Source organism: Dromiciops gliroides, chromosome 2, assembly GCF_019393635.1.
Source record: "Dromiciops gliroides isolate mDroGli1 chromosome 2, mDroGli1.pri, whole genome shotgun sequence".
Classification (NCBI taxonomy): Eukaryota; Metazoa; Chordata; class Mammalia; order Microbiotheria; family Microbiotheriidae; genus Dromiciops; species Dromiciops gliroides.
Genome location: NC_057862.1, coordinates 504,110,891 through 504,136,595, shown reverse-complemented (window position 1 = coordinate 504,136,595; position 25,705 = coordinate 504,110,891). Strand labels below are relative to the sequence as shown.

Genomic DNA, 25,705 nt, shown 5'->3' with positions numbered 1-25,705 from the left:
TGTTATAACACATTGCCTGTCATGCAATTGAAAGAAACATCAAGTTCATGTATAGCCTCCAGTTTGGAATGTGTCACTCCTAGGAGATCTATGATGAAAGAAGACATTTATCTTACATTGACAGGATGTTGGCACCCAGTTGTTTTAAGTACACTGATGAGGGGCCATTATAAAATTTTCTTTATGCTCACTTTGATTTGTATGTGTAAATTCATTATTTTTTGCAATAACTATGAGACCAGTTCACCGGATAGCAAATATTACTTTTGAAAAATGCCTGTTTTTCTAGAAAGTATCCAAGCAAAACTCCTTTGTTTTCAGGAGGCATTTCCCATATTGAATTTTTGAAAATACTAACAAGTTATTGATTAAGAAATGTTTACAGAACCATAATTTTTTATGCCACTGCTTTCCTGTAAAATAAATGCTACTTCGGTGTGATTCAAAATTGTACCAGCTGAGAGCGATTGCAGTATTTTAGGAGTTTTTGAAACTTGAGTGCAATTCTAGTATATCCACAGATAATATTGGTATTTCAGAATGGTCAGTCCAAATAAATGAATTGTTCTAATGTCAAGTAAATACTGAACCGTTAATTTTTTAAATGTCTATTTCCTTTTAAAATACAGCCTTAGCTAAAATTACATTAAATTATAATCCTGACATAAAGATTTCAATTAGTATATTATTAGTGTTATTTTCTGGTGGGGGGGAATCTTAGTCCTTTTTAGTTCTTAAATTAACTGAAAAAGAAAACTTAACATGTGCTTTAAATAGGCCAGAAAACAGCTTTAAAATAAAAATCTTTTAGGGGACTGAGCTTTGTCAATCACATTTGGGGGGGGGGGGGCGAGGCAATGGGGGTTAAGTGACTTGCCCAGGGTCACACAGCTAGTAACTTTGAATTGTCTGAGGCCGGATTTGAACTCAGGTCCTCCTGAATCCAGGGCATGTGCTTTATCCACTGTACCACCTAGCTGCCCCAATCACATTATTTCTAAAGATGGAATTGAAGTCGGTCATTATGTTGAGCAGAATTCCTAAATCTTTCAAAATTCATTGTCTTTAGAGACTGTTGGTACTGTAATTTTTTCCTGGTTCTGCTCACTTCTTTCTGTATCATTTCACTTATATCTTCCCTGTTGTTTTTTCTAAAAGCATTTCCATCATTTCTTCCAGCATAATACTATTCCGTTACATGTATGTAGTATAAGTCGTTTAGCCATTCTCCAATGGATGAGCAACTCCTCCCCAATTTTTTATTCTTTTTCACCTCCAACAGAGGTGATATAAATATTTTTGTACATATCTTTCCTGTTCCTATTTCGTTTATCTTTTTTAGTATAGAATTAGTAGTGATATTGCTAAGTCAAAGGATATAAACAGTTTAATAGCTGTGGGGGGATAGTTTCAAGTTGTTTTCTAGAATGTCTAGTTTAATTCTGCTGTGTTTCTAAAGTGGATTTATAAAAGATAATTATATTGGTTCCACATAAGGTGGATATAGTATATTTTTGAGGGGAAGGTATATTATTCTACTCTTGATATTTAAATTCTGGACATTGTAAAGAGTTTAAATTGAGAACCTTTTTTACTCAAAGGTGCATTTTCCCCAGTGGATATTTATTAATGGCCTATTAAAATATAATGGCATTGGCCTGAATGCATGTTATGTGATTTTCTAACAAGTTGTTTTAAATTACAGGTATAATTTCTTGTCTTTTTCATGGTGTTTCTAAAATACAGATGTGGAATGAAGCTCTAGTATTAATCAGTATTATTTCACTTAAAACATTTTCTTGAACATAATTTAAAAAGGAATTTAGGTAAATGAGAATTTGTAGATTCAGTTCTCTTTATTGCTTCTTTATTGGGATTATCTAGATATAGAGCACAACCAGGCTACAAACAGAGCAGAATCAAGATGGGGGAAGTAAAGATAGGGACTCTCCTGAGGTCTCCCAAATTCCCTCCAAAAAACTTTAAAATAATTCCACAAAGTTAAGTCTGGAGTGGCAGAACCAACAAAAGTATAGGTTGAAAAAAATTTTCAGTTTAAGACAACTTAGATGGTCAAGAAAAAAGGTGTATCTCACAATTATTATAGTGTAGAACAGCCCAACACAGTCTACACCCTGGTTAGTCAAAAGCAGGCTTTAAGCATGACTGAATCTGCAATGATGACTTCTGGAACTCTCAAAAAGATGGAAAGAAGGTTGAACAACTGGCCAGAATGAAATTTAAGGGGTCCATTTGCTGGCACTGTGTGCAAGACTCTGATCCATTATCCATATGTGGTTATGTATCCCACTCTCATTGCAAGGAGGACTACTAGCAGAAGACAGCACAATTCCAAGGCAGTTCCAGCTTGACAAATTTCCAGGGCAGAAAATAATGTTTGTGGTCACTCACAAATCAGAGCACATTCCAGGAGAGCAGAGCCCACAGCTCTCCTTGGACCATACCAACTTGAAAACAAAATAACACCTAGAACTTTCTCTGAATACAGCAGCATAAAACCTTGGCACAGTGCCCCCTACACTTTGAGAGCACAGCCAACTTTAACATAAAGTTAAAAATCAAGAAATAAGATGGAAAAATGAAGAAACAACAAACACAGAATCTGTATGTAGAAAGTTAATATGATTACAAAGATCAAAAGATAAACTCAGAAGAAAACAATGATATCAAAGCAGCTACATGGAAAGCTTCAAAAATGTGAATTGGTCTCTGTCCCACCACACCACCTAAAAAAGAGAAAACTAGAGGGTTTCAAAAAGGATTTTAAAAACCAAATAAAACAAGTGGAGGAAAAATTGGGGAAAGAAATGAGCAATGCACGAAGAAAATAACACCTTAAAAATAAAATAGTCCAAATAGTAAAAGAGGGACAAAAATCCACTGAAGAGAAGAAGCAGAATAGGCCAAATTGGAAATTTGATAGATAGATAGATAGATAGATACAAAAATTTATATAGATACAAAATATATATTTGTGAAATATTTGTATACATATATACAGAAATTTGCTGAAGAGAAACTTCCTTAAATACTAGAATTAGTTAAGTATAAGCTAACAACTCCATGAGATATCAAAAAAATAAATAATCAAAATGAAAAAATAGAAGAAAATGTAACATACTTCATCAGAAAAATAAATAACCAGAAAAATAGATTAAGGACAGAATTTTAAAGTTATTGAAATACTTGAAAGATAGGATCAAAAAATTTAAAAGCACCTAGACATCATCTTTCAAGAAATTATCAAAGAAAATAGTCCTGATATCCTAAACCCAGAGAGTAAAATAGAGAAAGAATCTACCAATCACCTCATGAAGAGATCTGAAATGAAAACTCTCAGCAATGTGATAGCCAGATTCCAGAGCTCTAAAAATAGCAAGCAGTCAGAAAAAATTCAAATATCATGAAGCCACAGTCAGGATAACTCAAGATTTAGCAGCTTCTGCATTAAAGGGTCAGAGGGTTTTGAATGTGATATTCTTCTAGAAGGCAAAGGAGTTAGAATTACAACCAAGAATCACCTACCAAGCAAAAAAGAGTATAATCTTTCATGGGAAAATGCATATTTAATGAAACTGAAGACTTTTGTGTATTTATGATGAAAAGAACAGAGCTAAAAAGAAAATTTGATTTTAAAATATAATACTCAAGAGAAGCGTGAAAAGGTAGACACAAACCAAAAAAGAGAAACCATAAGGCATTCAATAAAAGAAACTGTTGGTATTCTGACATGGGTAGATGATAGTGTAACTGCAAAGAACTTTATCATTATTCAGGAAGTTAGAAGGAGTATACATAGACAGAGGGCATGGTATTGCGTGACTATATTGAGATGATAACCACCCCCCCCAAAAAAAATTAAGGAGTGAGAAGAGGGATCCCCTGGGAGAAATAGGAAGAGAGGGGTATAATAAGGTAAATCATTTCACATAAAAGAGCTATTATAATAGAGGAAAAGATGGGGGAGCAGGGGTTGACTCAAACCTAAATCTCATTAGAATTGGCCCAAAGAGGGAATAACATATGCACTCAGTTGGCTACAGGGAAGTAAGAAATGAGGGTGAAAAACAAGAGGGGGGCTGATAAAAGGAGGTCAGATTGGGAGACGTTGTGATCAGAAGTTAAACATTTTTAAAAGAAGGATGAAATAAAAGGAGAAAGAAGGATAAACAGGGGAAGTAGAATGGAGGAAAACACATGGTTGGTCATCATAATTGTAAATGAATGGGAAAAGATTTTGTTGTTCAATTCTTTTTCAGTCATGCCTGCCTCTTTCTGGCCCCAATTGGGATTGTCTTCACAAAGATATGGGAGCAGTTTGCTATTTTCTTTTCTAGCTTATTTTAAAAATAGGTAAACTGAGGCAAACAATGTTAAGTAACTTGCCCAGGGTCACGCAGTTAATAATAACCTGAGGCTAGATTTTTCTTTCAGCAATATGAGTCTTCCTGATTCCAGACGTGACACTCAATGCACTGCACCAGCTTGCTGCCTCCTGTATGGGATGAACTTACCCCAAAATGGAAGCATATAGCAGTGTGGATTAAAAACAGGAATGCTACGATACACTGTTTATAAGAAACATATATGAAGCAGAGACACAACATATAAAGTTAAAGGGATGGAGTAGAATGTTTTTGCTTCAGCTGAAGTACAACAACAACAAACAGGGGTAACTATCATGATTTCAGACAAAGCAAAAGCAAAAAATAGACCTAATTAATAGAGATAGGCAGGAAAACTGCATTTTGCTAAATGGTACCATAGACAATGAAGTAATTTCAAAACTAAAGATACATGCACCAAATGTTATAGTATCCAAATTCCTAATAGAAAAGTTAAATAAATTACAGGATGAAATGACTATGAAATTATACTAGTAAGGAACCTTAACCTTCCCCTTTCAGAACTAGATATATTTAAATTATAAATAAATAGCAAAGATGTTAAGGAGATAAATGGGATTTTTGAAAAGTTAGATATGATAAACCTCTGGAGAATATTTAATGAGTATAGAAATGAATATTTTTTCCTCAGCAGTACATGGAATTTACACAAATATTGGCCATATTTTAGGGTTAAAGCTTCACAAATGCAGAAAAATAGAAATATTAAATGCATCCTTTTCAGATAATAGTGAAATAAAAATCATATTCAAAAAAGACATAGAAATATAGATTAAAATTTAATTGGGAATGAAATATTCTAATCCAAAATGATACTTGGTGGGGGCAGCTCGGTGGCACATTGAATATAGCACCAGTCCTGGATTCAGGAGGAACTGAGTTCATAACATTAAAATGGACTCAGACACTTGACACTTACTAGCTGCGTTACCCTGGGCAAGTCGCTTAACCTTCATTGCTCTACAAAAACAAACAAAAAAAATGATAGTTGAGCCAAAGAATAAATCAAAGAAACTATTAAAAATTCATTAAGGAAAGTAAAAACAATAAAACAATAAATATACCAAAAGTTATGGAAGAAAGGCAAAGTCATACTTAGGGGAAAATGTATATCTTTTAACATTTATTGCTGGGTCATTTTTCAGTTGTGTCCAATTTTTCATGACACCATTTTGGAGTTTTCTTTGCAAAGATACTGGATTTATTTTCCATCTCCTTCTCCAACTCATTTTACAGATGAAGTATGTTAAATAGGAGTTTGTGACTTGCCCAGGCTAACACAACTAGTAAATGTCTGAGATCAGATTTGAACTCAGAATGATAAGTCTTCCTGATTCACTATACAACCTACATCAATACAAAGGAGAAAGACCAGGTCAATTTATTGGGATATATCTATATATTTAAAAACTTGAAAAAGAACAAATAAAAAATCCCCAATTAAATATCAAACTGGAAATCATGAAATGTGAAAGTGAGATTATTAAAATTGAAAGTTAGAAAATTATTGAACTAATAAATAAAACTAGAAACTGTTTTTATGAAAAACTGAAGTAGATAAACTATTAATTTGATTTTTTTTAAAGAAGGAAAAAATGAATAACCAGTATCAAAAATAAAATCATCAATGAAGATGGTATTAAGGTTATTTTCAGGAGCTCTTTTGCCTAATTATCTGCCAATATATTTAATAATCTAAGTAAAATTGATGAATGTTAATAAATATAAATTGCCCTAATTAACAGAAAAGGAAAAAGAACATGCTATCAATGAGTGCTCTACAAAAAAAAAAAAAATATCCACAGGACAAGATGGATTCACAAGTGAATTTTACCAAACAATTACAGAACAATTAATCCCAAAACTATATAAACTAAATGGAAACATATACAAAGAAAGAGTCTTACCTAATTCCTTTTAGAACACAAATATAGCGTTGATACCTAAAGCAAGAAGAGCAAAAATAGAAAAGGAAAACCATAGACTAATTTCCCTAATGAATATTGATGCAAAAATTTTAAATAAAACACCAAAAAGATTACAACAATATATTACAAAGATCATACACTATGACCGGGTTGGATTTCAACCAGGAATTCAGGGCTGGTTGAATATTAGGAAAACTATCAGCAAAATGGACCATATCAATAACAACCAACAAAAATCATATGATTGTCTCAATGGATGCGGCAAAAGCTTTTGACAAAATACAACACTCATTTCTATTAAAAACACTAGAAAGAATAAGAACAAATGAAACTTTCCTTTAAATGATAAGAAGTAGCTATCTAATACCATCAGCACACATATCTGTAAAGGGGATGAGTTAGAAGACTTCCCAATAAGATCTGGGATAAAGCAAGGATGGCTATTATCACCACAATTAAATAATATTGTACTCAAAACTCTAGGCATAGAAATAAGAGAAGAAAAAGCAAATTAAAGGAATTAGAATAGACATTCAGAAAAAATAACTATAACTCTTAGCAGATGATAGATGTTATAATTAGAGCATCCTGGAAAATCAACTAAAAAACTAGTTTAAATAATTAACACCTTCAGCAAAGATGCAAGATATAAAATAAATCCACATAAATCATCAGCATTTCTATATATTACCAATAGACTACAGAAGCAAGAGATAGAAAGAGAAAAGACATTTTTAAAAAATCACAACACTGTAGACAATAGAAAATATTTAGGAATCTACCTGCCAAAACAAACCCAGGAACTGTGGAACCATGTGAACCTAATTCCAGAATATTTTTCACACAAAGTGAGATCTAAACAATTGGAAAAATATTAATTGTTTATGGGTAGGCTGTGCCAACATAATAAAAATGATGTCTGCCTAAATTAATTTATCTATTAGATAAATAAGAAGCAGCATTAAACAACTATAGTAATCTTTTGTTTGATAAACACAAAGATCCAAATTTTGGGGACAAGTAACACTATTTGACAAAAACTGCTGAGAAAACTGGAAAATAGTCATCTCCTGGTGCCTAAATTTCAGAGGAAAGAAGAATATTTAGCATTTACAGAAGCCTGCCTGAAAGATAGAGATTTTAGAAACTGCCATGGTTAAAAATTAAAGGTGCTCTTATTTTATACAAAATGAAACCACATTTTCTAAGAAACGTTCATCAAATAAAATAAAAATGACAGCCCAAAATTCAGATGTAACTGCTTTCTTATGCTAAGTGATTATCTAAAAATTGCTGTTGGCTCTAGTCTTCTCTAAGGAAAATCAAGCAGTAGTAACACAGTCAATGAATTTATAATTCCAGGTGATTCAGGCCTACAGGTATAGTTTCTATATAAATGGCCTCAGGAAAGATAAATGAAAATGTACTTCTTTATTATCATGGTAGATGTCTTTTTAATTTAGTTATGAGGATACAATCAGGTAAGTGTTCATAACATTAAAATGTACATTTTCTAGAAACTTATAATAAGCAATTACAAAAATCTATGAAGAGATGAAATTAGAGTCATTTAATATTATTTATTAACTGGGTGCATAGGAGAGAATTCCTAAAGCAGCTAATGTCTCCAATAATAGTAAAGCTATTACTGAATCTTTACTAATTTTATTCAGGAGAATCAAATCAAGTATAGAATTTAATTAAATATACATCCAACTAATACAAAATTCAAATAATTAAATTCTGTACTATAGGAGAAAATGGACAGGAGTTGCAAAACATGCATAGATTATTTTTGATCTTTCCTACTAGTGAGAATAACCATCTTGATAAGAGAGATCCCAGGTCCCTTACAACATGAAATATTGTCATTTCTATGTTAGAAATATAACTGCATCCCCCCAAAAATGATTCTATACAATTTCCCCAACCCATGGTTATCAATAGATATGTGGAATGAGAATATATTCGAAAACCCCTTTATTTAACTGATTGTGTCCTGAAATTTGCAGAGGATCCAGTTCTTTGTTACTTCCCTTTTATAGACAAATTTCTTAGGCATACAAAAAAGAAATATTGAAGTTTAAATTTGTGTAGGTCACCCGCTTTTTATTTTCAGAATTTTCCTCTCTCCCCTCCCACAACTCATATACACTTTGGTCAAGTCTCATTGGTTACAAGGGAAGATCATAGAGATTACAGTATTTAAAGTTAATAATAATATCTCCCTCACAGGACTGTTGTGAGGATCAAATGAGATAACATATATAATGTATTTTGCAAACCTTAAGTGCTGTATAAATGCTAGCTGTTGTTGTCATTGTTTTTTGCTATTTTTGTTAGTGTCAAATAAGGAAGAATCATTTGCAGTAGGAAGGTCAGAGGAGGTAGCAATAGAGATGAGCCTTGAAGGAAGAATTGAAATGTCATTACAAAGAGGAAGGGGATATTGCAAGTCTGTTCTAAGAACAGAGGTGCAGAGAGATAGATGGTACCAAGAAAACAAAGTCATGCATTTTGGCTTACTTATGCAACTGACTACATGAAAGGATGTGCTGGAAGATAAGGTTTCAGAGTTAGGTTGGAGCTGGATATGGGCATGTTGAATTCCAGGCTAAAAAATTCATGTTTGTTTTTAGTAAGCATGGGTAAACCAGTGAAGGTTTGGGGGAAATGATGTAACAAGATTGCATTGGGGGCAGCTAGGTGGCGCAGTGGATAAAGCACTGGCCCTGGATTCAGGAGGACCTGAGTTCAAATCTGGCCTTGGACACTTGACACTTACTAGCTGTGTGACCCTGGGCAAGTCACGTTGGCTGTGGTCTGAAATAGAAAAGCAAGGTAGCAGAGGATATGGATAGCTATTAATGAAGTAGGAGGTGTAAATGAAGAGAATCAGCATTGGTGTAGCCCCTATCATGTGGCAGAAATTGTTCTAAGCACTTTTACATATATTATCTGATTTGATCGTCACAATAAACTTGCAAGATGGGTAGTATTGTTATCCCCATTTTATGATATGGAGGAAACTGTGTCAAATAGAGGTTAAATAAATTGGCCAGGGTCACACAGCTAGTTAGTGTCTGAAGCCAGATTTAAACGCATGTCTTTCTGACACCTGACCTTCATGTACTATATGATCCCTAGTCTCTACATTAGCTAGGGGTTGTTTTTGTTTTGTGGGGCAATGAGGATTAAGTGACTATCCCAGGGTCACACAGCTAGTAAATGTCAATTGTCTCAGGCTGGATTTGAATTCAGGTCCTCCTGAATCCAGGGCCAGTGCTTTATCAACTGTACCACCTAGCTTCCTCCATTAGCTAGGGTTTTGATGAAATCAAAAGGAAAGATATGTTTAGAGGGTTTGCCAAATTAAAAAAAAATTGTAAATGGATTGATGCTTAGTCATAAAAAGAAATGGAAGAGAAGTCCCCAAAAGGAATTATTTTTCCATTGATTCCAGGTTAGCACTACATTATCTAAATGGTGGGATACAGGGAAGGAGGAGAAATGTGAAAAATAAAATAGGAATACAGGTCAGGTCAAAGGGAAGATGTTTCAAGTCAGTGAAGCCTTCATTTCAGAGATTATTTAGAACCTAAAAGTATTCCTGTTTAGTATGATGAAATGACACCTTTTCCTACAAAGATAGTAGCACCTCTAGCTTCATTGGGTGTCAAAAGGACCTATAGGGAGCTCACCTGTGCCCCCATTCTATTTGTTACTCTTCTACTTAGAAACCTTCAGTAGATCCCTATTGCCTGTAGAATAATGTCCAAAATACTTAGACTGACATTTAAAGTTCTCCACAATGTTTCCTGACTTATTTTATATTACTCCCTTTCTCACATTCTATGCATTATCCAAACTGAGTCCCCTACAAAATTATCATGCCATCTCCCACTTCCACATTTGAGCACAAGTATGACCTGGGTCTGGAATACACTAACTCTTCATTTATTCTTTTCAGAATACTCTCTTCCTTAAAGGTTTATCCCAGAAATGCATTCTTATTTGAAGTTTTCCCAGATCACTATCAGATAAAAATGATCTCACCCTTCTCAAATTTCCCCAGGCCTAGTACATTGTTATTTCCTTTCCTTTATCCTGTCTTCATCCACTATGTCTTGTCATATATAAACAAACCTAGGTGAGTCATATAGCTTCTTGAGTCCATTTTCTTATCTGTACTTATTTCAGCATTTAGAATTCTATGATTGTTGGCATTTGTTTATGGAGTAAAAACATAAATATCATTCATCAGAAAAAAAATGATTTATTTCTCTTCCCTAATCAAGAAATAACAGGTTACTGATAAAAGAAAAGCAGATTATATGAATCTATTAATAAAGCAGATGAAAATTCTACCTGGTTTTTGCTTATTACCAGGAGAATAACCTTTATTTATTATATCGTAGCTTAACAGCTTCAGAAATTAATATTCTCATCACAGTCTTCTACTTTGGATACCTTGTCTCTGGTGTAATTCTGCTAGAGCACATAACTTACTAACATCTGTACATCCTTATGAAGAGCTTTTTTTACATAATTCATGGATATAGATCTATTGTATCTGTGATCTCCATTCCTAGTGAAGGTGTTACTGCCCTACCTCCCACATCTACATTCTTATCCTATAGAATGAATTAGTAGATCATACTATTCCTTTTTAATGTAACATTTTTCTGTTACATGTATATGCTATACATGTGTGTCAACAGCTATCTTAAACTGTAAAGTGTGACAGGGTATGGAACCAAATTGCATCATTCCTATTTCTAAATTACACAACACTGTAATTGTATAAGTCATTGAGGCAAGGTTCTATAGTGGATAGAGTACAATTCTTGTCATGCTGGGTATAAATTTACCATCCATCTTACTCTTAATAGCTATGTGACCATGAACAAACAACTAAATAACTCAGACCTTATGCAATTATATAAGATTACAAACTAAGTCAAAGAAGGGTTACCATTTGACTGCCTAGAGTGAATCACAAAGTGATTATATGAAAAAATCATAGATACTTGATGTATTTGTAAGTATTCAGTGCAGATAAGGGGAAAGGAATAGAAAATGGGGAGCTGTCTGGTAAATATCAAACTCACAATTATTTCCCAATCATATTACCTATCAATATCTAATAATGTATTTTTGCTTTCCAAAAGGACCAGCTTTATCATTTTAGTTGTACACAAACATTAAGATTTTTATCTCCCTATAACTCACCAATGGAAACCTTAGAGGTATAATTAGTGATAACAGTGCCATGGTGAACCTGTAAAGTTGGGGTAAGGGGAGTCATTTTATCAATTATTTCTATAATTTGGGTCCTGACCCTTCCCTACCAAGTTGACAGTCTGAGGTGGGACTTGATAGAATTTCAGTCAATTGAACATGAAAACAAATTTTTCAGGAGAAGTGGCCACCTTACTTTGCCTGCTGGTGACTAGCAAGAAAGTATTGGAAAAATTTAGGGCTTGGGCAGCATCAAAATCCTCACCCCTGCCAGACATAAAATCCTGGCGGCACAGAAAAATTATGATCTACGAAAATAAGAATGTTTCAACAGCTTTCACAGTATACGAACTAAGACAAACCTATCCTCACTATAATTAGGAAAAAATGCACTTGAATGTTTTGTTGTACTTAAAAATTAGTTATAGGACACAATGACAGTTTATTATTGGTCTTCCTACAGCATTATATGCCAGTCATCAACACATCAACTCACAACAAAAATACAACTCTGCAAGAGAACAGAATAATAAAATGAATACAATAAGAAGCCAGTGAGTCTACACAAATACTTGGTTTTCCTGTAACATAGTTCAGCTCATTAAATTTTACAACTTGGTATTACAAAAAGAAATCACTTGTTATTAACTTGTAGTCTTAGAGCCCCTCATAGCCTTGATTTAGTTTGGAAAATCTTGACAAAATACTTTGCATGTAATATACAAATGTATAATTCATATGTGTGTGTAAGATTCATTTTTATGTGATCATAGATTGGAAACAGAATTTTCTTATTTTCCATTACTTTCGATCCAGTCTGTTTTCATGTGGTTGATATATACTTCTAAGGCAAAAAGCACTCATTTAATCTTATTTTTTCAATATATGAAGTTAAGAATTCAACATGATTTTCAGCAATTCTGAGCTTAAAAATCAGTATTTATTTAAATAATAAACTACAGCACTGTCCTCTTATGGGCTAGATCAAAATAGAGATACATTAATTCAGTATTTTCATGAGTTAAATAGCTGCTTATTTGAATCCCATTTTAAGGCATAAAATAATATCTGTTCGAATTGTAATAGCATAAACTAGAATGTCCATATATATACACACATAAAGTAAATAGTACAAATATACTGTGAAAGGAATGAGAATAAGTGATCAGTCCATGGGAGATTGATAACCAGGCTTAAATGATGAAATCCAGGCATTCGAAATCATTGGGTTGGAGAGTATATGACCAAAGTGGGATGTAGGGGATGGAGTTTGTTAATCATTGGTGAATGACTTTAGTTGGTTTTCATTTTCCATAGAAGTTTGGACTCAGTTATGTAGTCCAGGCTAGAGGATGAGTTTTGGGGGAGACTGGTATTTGATGGAATAATGGTTCTCCTCATTCCAAGGGAGGCAAGAGACCAGGCTCTGCTTCCTTCCTTCTTTCCCTCATTTCCCTTTCTTAGTTCTGTTTCCTTCCTTCTTTTCTGCCTGTCTACTTATTTCTTTATTTCCTTCCTTCCTTCCTTCCTTCCTTCCTTCCTTCCTTCCTTCCTTCCTTCCTTCCTTCCTTCCTTCCTTCCTCCCTCCCTCCCTCCCTCCCTCCCTCCCTCCCTCCCTTCCTTCCTTCCTTCCTTCCTTCCTTCCTTCCTTCCTTCCTTCCTTCCTTCCTTCCTTCCTTCCTTCCTTCCTTCCTTCCTTCCTTCCTTCCTTCCTTCCTTCCTTCCTTCCTTCCTTCTTTCCATTAGACTGTGAGGGCCTTAAAAATGTAATTTGGGGGAGTTGTATATTTTGTTTTATCTTTCTTTGTATTTCCAGCTCTTCTCATCCTGCCTTACACATGGTAGGTGTTTAAAAATACTTCCTGCCTATCAGCCCAACTATAGAAGAAAAAGAAACAGTTCAAAGAAGTAAAGTTATTTGCTCAAAATCACACAGCCAATAGAGTAGAAGAATTTGAGTAAAAATATGAAATCATCTCATTCAACAAATATAAAACTCCACTGCATTGTGATTTTTAAGTGTCTTATGAACAATTTAATCTGTCATATTGATAAATTTAGATAGGACTAGCAACTTGGCTATGTGATTTCTTTGATATGGATAAGAGAACTCTTTCTACCAGTGCAGACCATGTCCTTCTCTGTAGGTTAGTCTTTGATAAATACCTAGAATACCAAGACACCTAGGGCGACACAGCCAGTATATGCCAGAGACAAGATCTGAACTCAGGTCATCCTTGCTCTGAAAACAATACTCTATCCTGGAAGGTAATAGTTATAAGAAACCATTGGGCGTACCTTGTCCTGTCCTCTATTCAATGCACAAGTCTATAATATTACACGTTAATGACACAGTTTTCTTTCTAGCAAGCAATTATAGGATCTTGATTACTGACCAATGGTGTTGTGGTATTTAGAATCCCATTCAATAAAACTAAAATAATATTCCAAGGGGAGTTGTGAATGAATATTAGCAAGCATATGAAAATTAATAATATCTAGGTCATAGTAAGCATGTGAAATTATCAAAATGCCTTGGATAAAATGAAAATGAATTTTTAAAAAATAGCCCAGAATTCAACAAGTATGTTTGTAGAGTGTCATCAGTTTATAAGTCTATGTTACTAATTTGGTTCATTTATGAATACTTGATATAAGATGATGCAGGTGACATAAAAAGAAGAGGGAGGGGAAAGATGCCAACACTATCTATTTGGATTAGTGTTCAAATTATCAGAAAAGAGGGAAAAAAAGGAAAGAATTCCTGTATAAATAATAATAGCTGGCATGTATATGGAACTTTAATATTTCCACAATGATTTGCATAGGTTATCTTATTTTATTCTAACAATAACACTGCGTGAAAGGTACTATTTTTATCCCCATTTTACAGGTGAGAAAACTGAGCCAAAGATAGGTTACATAACTTGTACACCTAGTAAATGTGTGAAGCATAATTTGAGCTCAGGTTGTCCTGACTCTCAGAGTAGTACTCTATGCCTCCTTGCTACCTGTCTTCCATATATTCTTTCTGTCTCTTCCAATCCAGTTGAGTCATGGATATGATTACTAATACACATTGGAAAGTGTAAGGAGAAGTGAAGAAAACTGTAGGTACAATAGTATTTTTTTTTAATTTTACCTTCTACAACAGGTACAATAGTCATGAAGTTTCCCAACACTTTTTAAGGGGCTGACTAATTTGGAATTGAAATGAAGTCAATAATCATTTAATAAACATATAGTATCCGTAAGATACTGTGCTAGGTATATAAAAACACTTAAGTATGTATATATATATATATATATATAGATAGATAGATAGATAGATAGATAGATAGATAGATAGATATAGATATATATAGATATATATAGGTATATATAGATATATATACATAAATTGCTTTTTTAATATTTATATTAGTTAATATACTTTTTTTTGGTGGGGCAATGAGGTTTAAGTAACTTGCCCAGGGTCACGCAGCTAGTAAGTGTCAAGTGTCTGAGGTCAGATTTGAACTCAGGTCCTCTTGAATTCAGGGCCGGTGCTTTATCCAATGTGCCACCTAGCTGCCCCTCCCAATATACTTTTGTTTTTTGTTTTGTTTTGTTTTGTTTTGTTTTGTTTTGCGAGGCAATGGGGGTTAAGTGACTTGCCCAGGGTCACACAGCTAGTTAAGTGTCAAGTGTCTGAGGCCGGATTTGAACTCAGGTACTCCTGAATCCAGGGCCAGTGCTTTATCCACTGAGCCACCTAGCCACCCCCCCCCAATATACTTTTAATAAAGATCTCCTCTGAAGCCTCATTGTGGTATGGAAATGACCCTCCTATCTCAAAGGCTTTGCTAAGATGTAAACTCTGAGAATTTCTACCAATCTGGAAAGACTTTGAATGGCCCCAAGGATAGAGTATATGTCTGTTTCTGGAAAAAAATATTAGTTAAATTTGCAGAGGCTCACTGCCATATTGACTTCAATGCAATAATAGTTTTTGACCATGGAAACTCTTTAATATCATATACCAACTCAGATAATAGTTGTGATGTGTGTCAATGGCAAGAGTGCCACATTGAAGAAGAAATTATGGATCTTTGAAGTGTTATAAGTGTTATAAGCCTCCTTTCTTTTTCTTTTAGTGATGCTTTAGTATAATAAACACTTTATTTAAAGTTTTGAGTGCTAAATTCTATATATCCTTTTGTCCCTCCCCTTTCTCTTCCCTGAGGCAGTAAGCAATCAGAAATAGATCATACATATGCAATTATGTAAAACATTACCATATTAGTCATTTTGTATAAGAAAACTCAAAAAAAGAAAAAATGAAAGAAATAAAGTGAAAAATGGCATGTTTCAGTCTTCATTCTATCAATATTAGTTCTTTCTTTGGAGGTGGATAGTATGCGTCATCATGAGTCCTTTAGGATTATCTAGGATTATTGTATTGCTGAGAATAGTTGTCATTCACAGTTTTTCATCAAACAGTATCGCTGCCACTATGCACATTCTCCTGGTTCTGCTCACTTCACTATACTCCCAATTCATATACGTCATTCTAGGCCTTTCTGAAATCATCCTGCTTGTCATTTCTTATAGCACAATAATATTCCTTTACATTCATATACCACAGCTTGTCCAGCCATTCCCCAATTGATGAGATTCCTTTGATTTCCAATTCTTAGCTACTATAAAAAGAGCTGCTATAAATATATATTTGTGCAAATAGGTTTTTTTCTCTTTTGGGGATGTATAAGCCTCCTTTCAATGCCAACATATGCTAATATGTTATTATCAAGTAATATGTTAATGATACACTTGACCTAACAAACTCTATAGAATAAAGGTATATATAGAAACAACTACAACAATTTTATATTGTGCTTTTAATTTATATATCATATTACATATATTATCTTATTTGAGTCTCACAGTGCTATAAGGTAGGTAGCACAAGTTTTGTCTCATTTTACAGATGAAATGAGGCTCAAAGAGTTTATGTGAATTGCCTGATATCATACAGTTAGTGGTGAAATTCAGACTTTAATCTAAAGTCTTCTGATTCTAAGTTTAGTACTTTTTTATTATCCATCCCATTGAAAGTCAAATATATTCCCAACTGGGATATAGTGAATATGTTTATCTATATTACATACATTCATGTTTATATATACTATGTATATTGCATATGTATCATATATATGCATATATGCAAACATACATATAACTATTATATACAGGGTATTTAGAAACCATTGACATTTCTCTGAAATTGCAGGAAACAATTTAAATTCAATTGTCTTAATACACATTATTACTGATATTTCATTACATGTGTATATCATATGTAAGGATGGCCCATTCAATACCAATGAAAAGCCTATTATATAATTAAAAAAAAATTTCTTGAAATCATATGGCAGTTATATTACAAATTCTAAAACTGAAGTTTTATTCAATCTCAATATAAGTATACTATAAAGACCAAGATTAATCAAATTTACCTTATTTCAGCCCTTCTCTATGACTAACTGCAAACTTAAAATATAAATAGTTACCTTAGAAACCCTGGGAATAAATCTCAAGAGAAAGATCCAGCTGGTACTGATAGAATCTGACAGAAATTATGTTAACCTTTATACAGGAAAATACAGTGCAATCAATAAAGGAAGTTTAGATTTTTCAGCTACCATTATCACACTTAGCTATTGGTGAAAGCAAAAATAGTTAAGGCAGTCTAATGTTAAATGTTAGATGTGTACCTCAAGATTACATACCTTTATGAATATATAAAATTGTACCTGGAAAATTGGGCTGGATTATTCAGTCTCTGAAATGAATCTATTTAGAATGTGCAGAAATTGCTTGGGGACAACATGTTGATAATTTTGCTATTTTTGCTCCTTTTACCGTATCCTGATATTGAGGCTTGATTTTTAATTTTCAAAGGTTTTCCTCTGCAGGTTGTACATATGGGGTGGGTAAATGAAAGGCCCCAGGGAACTGACTCATCTCAACCCTACAAACACAAGTTCCTCGCCCTGAAAGGTTCATCTTTCTACATTTTCAGCACTCCACCGGTAAGAATACATTTGAATTCAGTAAGGAATGAATTGTTGATGCAGTTGGTTGTACTAGAAGCAATGATCAAATCAATTGGAGGAGAAGGCATAATTCCAGCTTAATCAGCTTTTAACTTCTTTTTTACAGAGATCCCAAAATGAACTCACTATTTTTTAGCAGACTGGCCTAAAAGAACATTCCTCATTGATGAATGATTCTACTTCCTTATTTTGCCCAAAGAAATTATATGTGAACTATCATCTTATTCTCAATAGAAATAATTAAAAGAAAATTATTTTAATATAATATATGGCACTGGAATTTGGAAGAACATGGTAACTCAAGGGATAAGCTATATGGTAAAGAAATTGTTCCTCTGCAAGACATACTTTCCAATTTAACCCACACTTCTAGTATCTGAAAATTCTTCTTACTGGGCATCTTTTATTTAATTGTACCAGTACAGATAATAAATCCGTATAATTAGGCCCTGTAAGTGAGATTGACATTCATACTCTGTGCATTTTAAATTATCCAAACACTTGTCAGTTCTCCTGTTTTGCAAAGAGCGATGTAGTCTCAGCATGTTGAACAAGGTTATTCTATTTATTGTGAAGCAGAGTCACAAAGAAGGGTAGGACAAGATGTAAAAATCATACTTGTCATAAGTCAGTACAACACACTTAAAGTAGCTTTAATGGGATTCTTACCATATCCTCCTCCTCCTTTAATTCATTAACACCTGCTTAGCATTATTTAGTGGTTGAGTAAATAAGGTATTAGGGGAAACAATTTCAAAGAAATTGAGACAGAACCTGAAATTTTCACTACTCATCCAATTTTCATCTTGAACCAAAGGTTTTGGTGATAAAGCTATAGACAACATGACATGGACTGTGCCTATATCTAAAAATCAAGATATTTTCACCGTGAAGACTTGGACATACAGGTCAAAAAGTCAATAATATGCTAATGCAGTTCTATATAAACCAGGGTTGTTTAAAATACTCAGAAATTTGTGTGTTCAATAGATCAGAATAAATTCATTTCTTTGAAAAGAATACTATCCAAGCACAAACTCTTGTCAACTATTTAAGATATGCTGCCCTATTGAATAAACAGAAAAAAGAAAAAGTTGATTTTTTTTAATCTATAGGTAACCTTGACAGACTCAGTTCAGGCCACCTGACGATGCAAAGATAAGCATTAATGATGATTTATGCATTTGAGACAATAACCGTCAATAACAGATACTTGTTGTTACTGTTCCCAGCTCAGAGCACCTCATGTATCACCATTAGAGACTGCAAATTGCCATGTAAAATGGCCATTAATTCAGCACTTAATTTGAAATTGTAAAAAAATGAAGAAAAAACATGCAAATATCCAGCCATCTAGCTCATTACATTAAAATTAAAATGTTTAACGAGTGAAATTTGGGGATGTTCTTTCCCTATCTCTTTAAAAATGAGGATAACATATAAATAAATAAATGCTATAGATACCTAAAACAACAAATTAAAATAAAATCTGTCTGGAACTCTACTTGTTCCTTTTCAAAAGTTGAAGTATAGTTCTTTATGGAAGGACTTCTATCATATAATATTAATTGCTGAGAAATTGCTTCCATTATTTATCAAATTCTACACTGGTACCAGCAATTCCATATTTCTAGATGATCCCAACTTCACTGAGAGTAAATACAACCTTCTGGGTTCTCTATCATGACTTGACAAGAAATATAATACAGTCTTTTTTTTCTTTATGAATGCCATGTCTTCCTTGTTTATTTTAAAACTCTGTGGCTAATTTTCTGTGTATTGATCCATATAGTCAACACTTTGTCTTACAAATAGATTGCCCTACCAAAAGCATCCAGACTTAGCCTAGTGATAGCACTTTGTATTATTAGTGTTATCCATTTAAGAAAATTAATACATGTTCATAGCTCTCCATTAATGAAAAATAAATAACTGAAGAACTGGAATCACTCCAACAATCATGTACATTAGAAACATTATGTAGTTATCATTCATATATATTCATATACATATGTGTGTGTATGTATGTGTAGATATATGTGTGTGTGTATGTATATATATATATATATACACACACACACACACACACACACACACAAACACGAGGCAGGTGATTGAGGCATTCAGAATGTACTCTTCTCTCATTTACAGCATGAGATTTGCCTTTTTTTCAACATTTATCCTCATGACTTTGTCAAGGCACTCTATTTAAGATACAGAGAATTCAGTAGTCCATGCAGTCTTTTCATCAAACACATACTAAGATCTACTCTATTAAAAGAACAAAAATCACCATTCATATTTCTAGGGAACTGTAAGTATTAGAACAAGCTTCCCTTGCAGCAACTTATGAAGTGAGTAATGTATATTAAGGATCAAAGAACTCATGTGCATTTTAGAATTTGAACCGAAGGTATAAAGGGAAAGCTGGAGGCTCTTAATCTATGATTGTCTGATCCTATTATCTTTTCCAGTTGTTTCTGAAAGAAATTTAAACCCAGGTTCTGCTACTTAACTCCATGTGTACTCATTTAGGCAAGTCACTTCTCAGTGCACCTTATTTTCCTTCTCCATAAAATGGAAGTGAGTAGATGATATCTAAAGTCCCTTTCAGCTCTAATCTTCTTGTGATTCTTCAGGTTCCCATCTCAAATTTCTCCATTGATTCACTGCACCTTGTGTGTGTGTGTGTGTGTGCGCGTGCGCGCGCGCGAGAGCGTGCGGGGGGGGGGGGGGGAATCTAGCAGCTTGAAAAGTGAATGCATCACAATAAATTTCTCTTCTTCCAGATGCCCTTTCTATCTTAAGAAAATGTGGGGGCAGCTACGGGGCGCAGTGGATAAAGCACCGGCCCTGTATTCAGGAGTACCTGAGTTCAAATCCAGCCTTAGACATTTGACACTTACTAGCTGTATGACCCTGGGCAAGTCACTTAACCCCCATTGCCTCACAAAAAAAAAAGAAAATGTGGACAAATTTGTATTTATTAAGGTGGCATGGAGTACTGTTTAGAGTGCTAGACTTAGTGTCAAAAAGATAAACATTCAAATCCTACCTCAGATGTTTATTGGCTGGGTGATCCTGGGCAATTCATCTAAATTCAGTTTCCTCTACTTTAAAATGAGGAAGAGGTTGAACTCAGTGTCCTCCAAGAGCCCTTATAGCTATAAATCTATGATCCTATGAATTTAATAAAGCAACTTAATTATCCTAGAATTGACTACTGAAGTTCCATATGAACTCATTATTTCAACTTATTAAAGCTCAGCATGGTCAGGAACTCTAGAAATTCTTTCTTCCAAAACATTTGAAATTAGGTGACACTTTCAAAGTTAGGAGGAATGGAATGTGTCCATGACATGGTTGTAGAAGGCAAGGCATTTCTAGGAAATTGCTTTGCCTACAGATAAAATCATTCAATTAACAAGTTACATATAATACTTTAATACTCAGTAAAAGTAAGATCTGCTAAATGGATTATTATTTTCTGGGTTTTTTATTGTTTTAATTTTAGCATTTTTCTGAAACAAACTCAATTATTTCTATATTAAACGCTAGAAGGAACCTGATAAATCTATTCCAAACCCTTGTTTTGTAGACATGGAAACTGAGGCCAACCCAAGGAAGGTTAAGTAAATTGGCTAAGGTTATATCACTGTATGACTGAGATGGAGTGAAACTCCTGATCTAAACGTCTAATTGTACTACTATTTCTGTGGTACTATACAGCAATCTAGAAGTCACAGCTATGCAATAGTGTAGGGCTTGTTTGTTGTTCAGACCATTTCTTTAAAAAGTTTACATAATTAGACCCAAGTATGAATTTATATAAAATTCTATAGACTTTCATACATGTTACTTATTTTAACAAGGTAATATGTGGTAGACAGATAGGGGTGACAGAAAGTGGATGATGTGAAACTTCTTATAAATATATCCTGTGTTAGAATGATGATACAGCTGATACAATGTCAATAACTTATTTCATATTAAAAGGACTAAAAAATAAGTACTTTCAAGAGAAAAATAAAAACTCACATAGGTATAATATTTTAAGACTTACAAAGCACTCTCAACAATCCCCCAGGTAATTACAGAAATCGCTATTTCATACAAGAAAAAGATTCAAAAAAGTTGAGTGACTTACCCACAGAAGTAATTATAAGAGGTATAATTTGAATTCAGCCCCTCTGATTCAAAATTTAGCCTTATTCCCACCCTTTCAGTCTGCATCTAAATGAAAGTAACTAAATTTGTAAGAAATATTAACTTCATGGTAAACTATGTAATCACGAGCTTGGAAATACATTTTTACCGTATAATTCAACAAAATAATCATTTCTATAATTTTACTAGGCCAAATACTTTGACCATATCTTAGTCCAACATTGCCCAATTATAGGGAGGATAGTGCATGTATCTTGATGTAATGTGGAAAGAACATTGAATTAAGAAACAGTGGGCTCAAAAATGAATCCTAATTCTACTTAATACCTGTGTAACCACTGTTAGATCCCTTCACTTCCCTTGGTTTCTCTACCTGCAAAATGAGGGGATTGAAGTGAATTGTAAGTTCCCTTCTAGATCTTACTATCTTAAAATGAAGAAGTGGGTAGGGGTAAAATTAGGATTAGGTCTGACCTTATTTGCTTTCACTGTATCCATTTCCTTTTGGATATTAACCAATGATATATTTTCTGCTGTTAACTAAGAGAAAAAAATGTCTTATGCAGAATGATCAATTGAACAACTATTTTCACAATTAACTGCTTTCTGATAAAATGAAGGCTTTTCAAATAGTGCCTGCAATTGGCCATATTTCCCTTTGACATATAAATAAAATACTGAATAAATTTGATTACCATTAATGTTATACATGCCGTTATTAGCCAATTTTCTTTCTTAATTGTCTGTAATTTATAGTAATTATGATTAGTACTGAAACAGTTTTAGAACATAGTTGTAATCAAGGGCTAGAGGGAGAGAATTCTTTTGTAAGTTATTTTTCCACATATATAATTCACCAGCATTATTCCTTATCTCCTACCCCACAGGGCAATGAAAACTCAAGGAGTAGCACTTTGGAAGGATCTAGAAAACATATCAAGCCTAAACATATATGTTATCTCATTGACTTGGTTATTCACTCCAATGATGCAGTTCATTAATTATGCCTGCCTATCTTGTGGAAACATTATATGTGCTCTCTAATGTGTTTATCACAAGGGCCCACCTATCACACTGGGGCCTTCATTGCCCTCTCTCAAAATCACAAAGATAATAGTAGACCCCATAGACAATTCAGTAGTTATCCCATACACTTAGTGAAGGACCAACCAATATTCTTTTATTTTTTAATTATATATTTCCTTCATGCTATCTTTTACTCAAGCATATGCATACTCATACCTATCATGAAACTATTTCTATTGCCTTCTGAGTTATAATCATTTTTTGACTCTATGAAGGCATTTTCTATGACTTGTAAGCAAACTGTATTATCAATAGAGTATAGGTATTAAAAAGATGGGAATTTGCTTCGGGAAGAAGTTTAGGATAATAAGCAGATTTGCAAGTTCCCAAAGGTATTCCAGTCCACCTTTTTCCTGTTTAATTCTGAGTTTGATTCATTTTCAATTTACACTGTCCATATAAGTTATTTATGAACTCTATCAAGATATATTTGCAATGATTATTCATCCACTTTGTTTTTCCTCTGCGCATGGTTCAGCCAAAGTTTTCAGTGATTATGAATCTTGTCCAGGAGGCTCTGCAATAGACCAGCACTTGGTGCATATAACACGTCATCTACAAATGAAAGCAATTGGAAGATTTCACATTCCAAAGGGATTCCTTTGCAAACTGGGCGTCTGTATTCTATAAAGGCATTTCCCATACCTGTGGCATCTTCTTTTTCTTCAGATATCTTATGATTAATTATTCCTTAATTTCCTCTAAATCATGCAGCTTCCACCATGGATATCCTGTGTGTACTTAGCTTAATCCAGCTTCTTTTTCCAACTTTGTTTACTTTAGATCCAATTCTACAACCTTGATAGATTCATCTGGGACCCTGATGTTAGAGTCCCACTGTGGTGTTTCTATATGGTTTTTAAAAAGTTTGGTACAAAAAATATTTGCAAGTCTTTCATGTTTTTCTTTTTGTCATTCACTCTCCATTTCTATTCTTAAATTTGCTCAGGATGACCTCGTCTAATTGTGTCTCACTAAGAACTCTTCATTTTCAGTTATTCTCCATTGCTTCTCATAGGTTAAGAAGGTGATACACTACTCTTCTTAATCTTCAACCACACCCTTCTCTTTATGATTTTACAAATTATTTTATATGTTAAACCATATAATTTGTTTCCAACTCTGTCTCTTTCTATTTCTGTCTCTCTCACTTTCTCTGTCTCTTTGGCTATTTGCTCTTTGCAAGTAATTTTATGTTTACTAAGTTGTTTTTAGGCTTTTTATTTCCATGTTATAATAATAGGGAACATTAATATAGCACTTAAAGTTTGCAAAATACTTTATAAGTATTATCTCATTTGATCCTCACAAAAACCCTGAGAGATGTGTACTATTAACATACTTATTTTATAGTTGAGGAAACTAAGGATGATAAAGGCTAAATGATGTGCTCAGGGTCATATAGCTATATGTCTGTCTGAAGCAGGATCTGAAAACAGGTCTTCCTGAGTCAATCTTTTATCCTTATTATGGCAGTTGATTTATAGTGGCTAAACTGCCATTTTATTATCAATAATCTGTTTAAAATGGTCAGAACTGAAATGTTCCAATTAGCACCCCTACCTTTTATTTTGAATTTTAGTGTTCTAGCTTCCTACCAATTTTGGTCTTTGTTTTAGCAAGTCAGTCATCTGACTATACACAGATAAATAATTCAGGGATGACTAGTCCATCAGTAATGATATTTCTTTTCTGTTAAAATAGAATCAATTTCTTTTTGTGTATTTTTATTCAGTTCTGGCTATATCCAGGCACTTCCAATTCTTTCTCAAAGAATGCATCCATGATATATAGACATGAGGCTTTAGTGTAATCCATAAATCTTTGTCCTCTCTCGTTCCTTAAACCTGATACACAGTTTCTGATACCTTTCTTGCATTTGTCAAATATTCTCATCATTATGTTGAAGTTACCAATCCCATGAAACAATTTCTTGTTCTTTTGGGGCACATGATAAAAACTAAACTTGTCCAATGCCTTCACTTTTATCTCCAAGGAGAACCTTTTGGTACAAAGGGAAACACACTAGCTCTGGAGGCTAACAAATCCCTATTCTGGTGCTTACTATTTATGTTCCTGGAGCATTTCATATAACTTCCCTAGTTCTTAGTTTCCTCATCTATAAAATGAGATGATTCAACTAGGTGGTTTCTGAAGTCTCTTCCAGCTCAAGATTTGTGATCCTATGATCTGTATTTTCATTTCATAAGTAACTTCCTTCTTTCTCCTAGTGTCATTTATAGAGAATGTATCCAAATTGACATGATTCAGTCCTTTTAAACATATCTATTAGTTGTTCATTGAATAACATTCTTACATTTAACATATGAACAATGAGGATAACATGGAAATCTTAGCATCCTCAGTTCCCTCTTCTGCCACTCTTTTACCATCACTACAGAGTGAAAGGGAGCAACAAACAATTGAGCTATGACCAAAGTATTCATCAACCAAGACTCAACTTGCTAGTGATGAGTTGATCCATATTTAGCTGAGCTGGTCCGCAAAAATAAGAATGTCTATTGCCAAGACAGTACTCAAAGCCCTGCTAGCATGATAGGACTTACAAGAATTTATGCTCCACTGGCATAGCCTTTGAAATTGAAGAGTTACCTCCACATCATAATAAAGCAATAGAACACAACTTTGTTTCTGCAACATAATCAAAATTAAACTTCCATAAAATTTGATTGATCATCTTCCCTTCTTGCTATGGACTAGTTTCAGTGTGTCAGGCTACTTCTAGAAATTAGCTGAA

The 25,705-nt window shown here is 33.7% G+C and overlaps 1 protein-coding gene across 1 annotated transcript in view; it reads left to right on the top strand.

Moving 5' to 3' along the window:
* SNTG2 (syntrophin gamma 2) overlaps nt 1–25,705 on the top strand; it is a 612,266-nt gene that overhangs the window by 417,482 nt on the left and 169,079 nt on the right. The window contains exon 12 of the mRNA XM_043985274.1: nt 17,554–17,670. Coding sequence (XP_043841209.1) covers nt 17,554–17,670 — 117 coding nt within the window. The remainder of the gene's footprint in view (nt 1–17,553; nt 17,671–25,705) is intronic.